General features: G+C 42.4%; 2 protein-coding genes across 2 annotated transcripts in view; both read right to left on the bottom strand.

Annotated features, from left to right (window-relative positions):
- Positions 1–4720: 4720 nt before the first annotated feature.
- The window catches only part of LOC310867043 (NACHT, LRR and PYD domains-containing protein 3-like), an 88186-nt gene continuing 86411 nt past the window's right edge, over positions 4721–6495 (bottom strand). Inside the window, exons 13-14 of the mRNA XM_083776836.1 lie at positions 5916–6467; positions 4721–4820 (exon numbers count right to left, since the gene is read on the bottom strand). Of these exons, the coding sequence (XP_083632962.1) occupies positions 4729–4820; positions 5916–6467 (644 nt within the window). The 3' untranslated portion in view covers positions 4721–4728. The remainder of the gene's footprint in view (positions 4821–5915; positions 6468–6495) is intronic.
- Positions 4721–6495, bottom strand: part of LOC310866410 (protein NLRC3-like) — a 62459-nt gene continuing 60684 nt past the window's right edge. Inside the window, exon 8 of the mRNA XM_083776015.1 lies at positions 4721–4905. The gene's annotated coding sequence lies outside the window, so the exon portion shown is untranslated. The remainder of the gene's footprint in view (positions 4906–6495) is intronic.

The following is a 6495-nucleotide window of genomic DNA, read 5'->3' as shown; positions in this document are numbered from 1 at the left end:
ACTATATACAAACAGACTGATATGCCTCTAGTCGGTTTATAATATATATTTGTATTTCAGTTGTCTAAAAACGAATTCTTTAAAATAATTGTGTTGAATATTCATTGATGGTAAAAACAACAACAACCAATGTTGTCATTTCTAATTGAAACACTTTATATTTACCTGTATGGTCCCAGACAGGCTGTAGCCTGGTTAATAAACCAGGCTAGACAGGCTGAGGCTGCAGTCCGTTCCGTTCCTATTTAAATATGAAGCTCCGCGAGTGATTGGATCATCTGCTGCACCCCTCTATCACACGGAACTATGTTTTTTGTGTCCATATCACTACGCCCAAAAAATAGTTCCATGTGATGGAGGGGTCAAAGTTGAACGAAAGTCATGCTAATATTTTATAAATAGGCCAACAATACAAATTACGTTCGTTTTGTGGATTCATTTACTTTTACTGCGTGGCCCCCAGTGCCCCCCCCCCACAAAATGACCAGAACTACTTAATATTCACAAAAACCATGCAGAGCAGAACTCCCACCACGGGACTCGGGCAATCAATTAATACAGTTGCAACCACTATATTAATGGCAAGTATTTCATACGACTTAAGTTCAAAAAATCTGAACTATCCCTTTAAAACAGGAATGAATGGCACAGAACTGGGATATTGTATAGAAGGAAGCAGATGTGGACAATGCATATAACTCATTCATATCAATATTTAGGTCATTATACCATAAGCATTGTCCAATCAAGGAATACAATAAAAAAGAACATATAATAATTGTCCATGGCTAACAAAAGGTCTACAAAATGCCTGTAAAAAGAAAAATGCATTATATAGGAATTGTATTAGACAGAGAACTACAGTGGCAGAAGATAAATATAAAAAAATAAAAAAATAAGTTAACTAGTATTATAAGGATAAGCAAGAAAGAATACGTTAAGAATAAATTAGATAAGAATAAAAACAATATTAAAGAGATATGGGAAATATTAAACAGTATTATAAGAGATGGTGCCAAACAAAACAGCTTACCTAAATATTTAGTTGAGAATGACATTGAAAACTACAATATGGAGGAGTTGGTTTTTTGTTAATGTGGGCCCTGATCTAGGCAGTAGAATTCAGGATCGAGGATCAGATGGTGAACATGTGGGGGGAATGGTTGATAGAAATCCTTGCTCAATGTTCTTGAGTGAATTGAAGGAAATTGACATTTTGGACATAGTCAAAAACAGTCAAAACAAAACATCTACCGACTATAATGATATTGACATGTCACTGGTCAAACAGGTCATTGGGGGGATTTCTAGGCCATTTACACACATATGTAGGCCTAATGTATCATTCCAAACAGGTCCATTTCCAGACCAATAAATGAAAATAGCAAAGGTCATTCCACTGTATAAAAATGGGAACAAACACCACTTCACAAACTACAGACCTGTCTCATTACTGCCACAATTCTCAAAGATATTGGAGAAACGTTTTAACAGCAGACTTCATAGATTCATTCTTGGACAGATTTAATATACTCTCAGAGAGTCAATATGGTTTCAGAAAGAACAGATCAACATCTCAGTCATTGATGGAATCCATAGAAAGAATCACAGACGCAATTGATAATCGGCAGTATGCAATAGGAATATTCATTTACCTCAAAAAAGCTTTTGACACTATCCATCACAACACAACACATTAGTACATAAACTGGAGAAAATTGGTATCAGAGGCATTGCAATAAACTGGATTAAAAGTTACTTGGACAGACGGCAACAGTTTGTGAAGCTGGGCAGTGGGCACCTATTGCTCAAGTTGTCTGGAAGTTACTTGTGGTGTCCCCCAGGGGTCAGTACTGGGGCCCAAACTATTTATTCTTTATATCAATGATATTTACAAAGTATCAAAGCTGCTGTCACTAGTACTTTCTGCAGACGACACTAATGTATTTTGCTCTGGTGATAATCTGGATAAACTGCAGGTTGACATCAATGAATAATTAAGTAAATTAAAGTTATGGTTTGATTATAATAAATTATCTTTAAATGTGAGCAAGACAAAGTTTATACTATTTGGTAATCACAGGACTAACACACAGGTACATATACATATTGATGGGATTGCTATTGACCGGGTCCATGGAAATACATTTCTGGGCGTGACAATAGATGACAGGCTTAGCTGGAAACCACACATTACTAACGTCAAGTACAAAGTGGCTAGAAGTATAGCAGTCATAAATAAGGCTCTCTCTACTGTTCAATTAAATTAGTATTGCCATATTTTCATTATATGGAAATAACTATAAAATTTCAGTTTAGTCGCTAGTCATTCTACAAAAAAGAGCAATAAGAACCATTCATAAGGTCAGCTATCTGGAACATACTAATTCTCTATTTTTACAGTCAAAACTGCTCAAATTCACTGACTTAGTAGCTTATCAAACAGCAATAATAATGTACAAGGCTATAGGAACCATAATTTACCAGCAAATATTCAGAATTGGTTTCAGGATAGGGGGGGACCAATTTGAGGGATTTATTTAATTTAAAACGTTAAACAGAAATACCAATGAAAAGTGTTTGTGTTTGGATTAGGGGTGTAACACTGTGGAACAGTTTGAGGGATGAGCAAAAACAATGTTCTAGCATAAATCTGTTTAAAGTAAGATGTGATTTTCACAAAATACAGGGAGAAGGAAAATGGATAATTCAGGTGCTTATGTGTTTAAAATGGATATTTTTTATATGGATGATATGGATGATGTGTATATAAAAGAGATACATTTTGATAATGAGTAGTTATGTAAGTAGTTGAGTAATGAGTTGAAGCACATAAGTCAGTGAGTAATTATTTAATTACAGAGGGGTGTACCGAGTGCCGCGCTATGAGCTTGTAGATCTGCTATTTTTGAAAAATCGTGTCTCAAATATTTGAATATATATTATTACAGAGTGAACATTTTAATCACACCCGTGTGAAGTGAGGGGCGCTCTTATCATTCATCATACATCACTTTCCGTGTTCAACCAATCAAATCATCCGGAATGTCCTCACCGCTTCCGTCTTCAATCTTTCTGCCCTCACTTTTATCTTCAATGTTTGCGTTCTGGTCACACTCACCCTGAACAGCTGCCCATAGGAGGGTTACACTCACCCTGAACAGCTGTTCATAGGAGGGTTACACTCACCCTGAAAAGCTGCTCATAGGAAGGTCACACTCACCATGAAAAGCTGCTCATAGGAGGGTTACACTCACCCTGAACAGCTGTTCATAGGAGGGTTACACTCACCCTGAAAAGCTGCTCATAGGAGGGTCACACTCACCCTGAACAGCTGTTCATAGGGCCACACTCACCCTGAAAAGCTGCTCATAGGGTCACACTCACCCTGAACAGCTGTTCATAGGGTCACACTCACCCTGAACAGCTGTTCATAGGGTCACACTCACCCTGAAAAGCTGCTCATAGGAAGGTCACACTCACCCTGAAAAGCTGCTCATAGGAGGGTCACACTCACCCTGAACAGCTGCTCATAGGAGGGTCACACTCACCCTGAAAAGCTGCTCATAGGAGGGTTACACTCACCCTGAAAAGCTGTTCATAGGAGGGTTACACTCACCATGAACAGCTGTTCATAGGAGGGTTACACTCACCCTGAAAAGCTGCTCATAGGAGGGTCACACTCACCCTGAAAAGCTGCTCATAGGAGGGTTAAACTCACCCTGAACAGCTGCTCATAGGAGGGTTACACTCATCCTGAAAAGCTGCTCATAGGAGGGTCACACTCACCCCGAAAAGCTGCTCATAGGAGGGTTACACTCACCCTGAAAAGCTGCTCATAGGAGGGTTACACTCACCCTGAAAAGCTGCCCATAGGAGGGACTAGCGCCCCTCAAAGAAGGGTCATAGGAGGGTCAAAGAAGGCGTTCAACAGCACAAAATGTAAATATGTTTTTAATCAACACATCTCAAATATATAGATATATAGAAGACTACACTGGACAACACATCATGAATAATATAGGATGCAGACGACAACACATCATGTATAATATAGGATGCAGACGACAACACATCATGTATAATATAGGCTGCAGACGACACTGGACAACACATGTATAATATAGGATGCAGACGACAACAGATCATGTATAATATAGGATGCAGACGACAACACATCATGTATAATATAGGATGCAGACGACAACACATCATGTATAATATAGGATGCATCAGAGCTTCTCAAAGTCTTTGTCTCTCAGGGCACGACTCAGGTGGAGAGAAGTGGATTGGGTGGATGTTTATTGGAGGTGCCGTGCCCCGTCGCGGTCCATTTGGTTCCATTTGAACCATCTGGACCCAATGCACATCACACTGTGTGTGTGTGTGTGTGTGTGTGTGTGTGTGTGTGTGCATGTTTCCTTGACGTATATGATTGTTGGGACCCCCCGAGGGTCTCGACCCACAGGTTGAGAACCACTGTGCTACTTTTACATGTCAACGACCCCAGATGACCCTAACAGTGACCCCCAGATGACCCTAACCGTGACCCCAGATGACCCTAACCGTGACCCCAGATGACCCTAACGGTGACCCCAGATGACCCTAATGGTGACCCCAGATGACCCTAATGGTGACCCCAGATGACCCTAACAGTGACTCCATGGAAACCAAAACATTGATTATGTAAACACCCCCCCACCACACCTGTTCCTGATTATTACATTATTATACAACACACTGTCTGTCTGTCCTCACAGCCTGTCTGTCTGTCCTCACAGCCTGTCTGTCTGTCCTCACAGCCTGTCTGTCCTCACAGTCTGTCTGTCCTCACAGCCTGTCTGTCTGTCCTCACAGCCTGTCAGTCTGTCCTCACAGCCCGTCTGTCCTCACAGCCCGTCTGTCCTCACCAGAGCCGGACTAACAATGGAACTAGGTGGAGCTTAAGCGCCAGGGCCCGAAGCTTGCAGGGCCTGGTACGAGACTATAGGTACAGCTGTTGCTTCTTTCGAAAAATATAACGCAACATAAGAACCCCCGCTAGTGTTTTTGGTCTTCTCGTCTGACAGTTTCTGTAGCAGTTTTCGCACTTTTCGGGAGGAGAGGGAGCAGTCTGTTTGGGGGGTTCCCGACGGCTGCGCGTCGCTTCCTCCTCTGACAGAGGGGAAGCGAGTAAGCGACGCCGTCAGTAGCCCCCTCACTCAGGAAGGCCCCCCTCACTCAGACCGACCAACGTGTGTTTTTGCGACAATAACATACATACAGCCTATGTAAGAGGAATATAAACAAGACCTTGGCGCAAAACTTCATATTTGCCCTGCTATAATGCAACAAAAGTGTGTTCTTACATCCTCCATTTCACGATTCCAGCACTCGTGAGTAAATTAATTTAATTGCTATTATGAAAGTTTTCAGTGACGTTGGACCCACAGGTTGCATTGTCGTCAATAATTAATCTGTCTTTAAAACGTTCTAATATTAATATAGCATATTGGCATTGTCTGTTGGTGCACACATGTTATATGGACCATGTAACAACATGGTCAACAGCACTGTTTGCAAATGTAGCTACATTTGTTGGCCATGGACAATTTAGACAAAACATGCTGCTGCCTGCTAATGGAGCTTGTAGATATAGGCTAATTATTTTTCGGGGAAATTGCAGATAGTTTAGCAGAGACTGAAGTTGGAAAGGCTGTGCCCAGTGCGGCATGCCTGCTGGCTGCTGTGTCTTGTGTCAGCGGGCAGCGCAGGCAGTAGTGGATATGCGCTAAACGCATGCATGTTAATTAATTAATTGACTGAATCAGTATAGGGGCCTTTTGATTTGGTCAAGCGCCAGGGCCTTGAGAGGGGTTAATCCGTCACTGGTCCTCACAGCCTGTCTGCCCTCACAACCTGTCTGCCCTCACAACCTGTCTGTCTGTCCTCACACAGAGACACAGAGCAGTCAGGGCCCAACCCAAAGCCAGCGTAGAGGGGTTGAGTGAACGTGTTCTGGAACGTGTACAGGTGAGTCAGAGTGTCCTCTAACACTCTGTAGAAGGACAGAGTCCCAGCGGGACGGTCCAGATACACTGCTACTCTGTTGGAGCCAGAGGGACGGATAGGAAGGACAGTCTCCTTACTATTGTGTCTGACACAGTAACGGTCACCATGCTGACCATCAGCACAGCCCAGACTCCAGGAATGTTCATTCCCTCCAATCAGACCGTCCCGACCGGCTCCTTTCCTACCAATGTCTCCGTCAGCCACTGCTATCTGAACCACTCCACTGAACTGTACCTCACTGTAGCAGCGTTCATCTAGACTCTCTGAACTCAGAACCTGAGACTCTCCATCAAACCTGTCAGGATGGTCAGGATATGAATGACGCTGACCATCCTGACGTGTCACCTTCCTGTTGTTCTCAGACAGAGAGAGGCCACAGTGTGCTGTGTTTGTGTCCAGAGTGAGACGCTGGAAATCTGATGAGAAAACAACACAGTACACATT

Source organism: Protomyctophum parallelum, assembly GCF_964188405.1.
Source record: "Protomyctophum parallelum genome assembly, chromosome: 11".
Lineage (NCBI taxonomy): Eukaryota > Metazoa > Chordata > Actinopteri > Myctophiformes > Myctophidae > Protomyctophum > Protomyctophum parallelum.
This window is presented reverse-complemented; position numbering and strand designations above follow the sequence as displayed.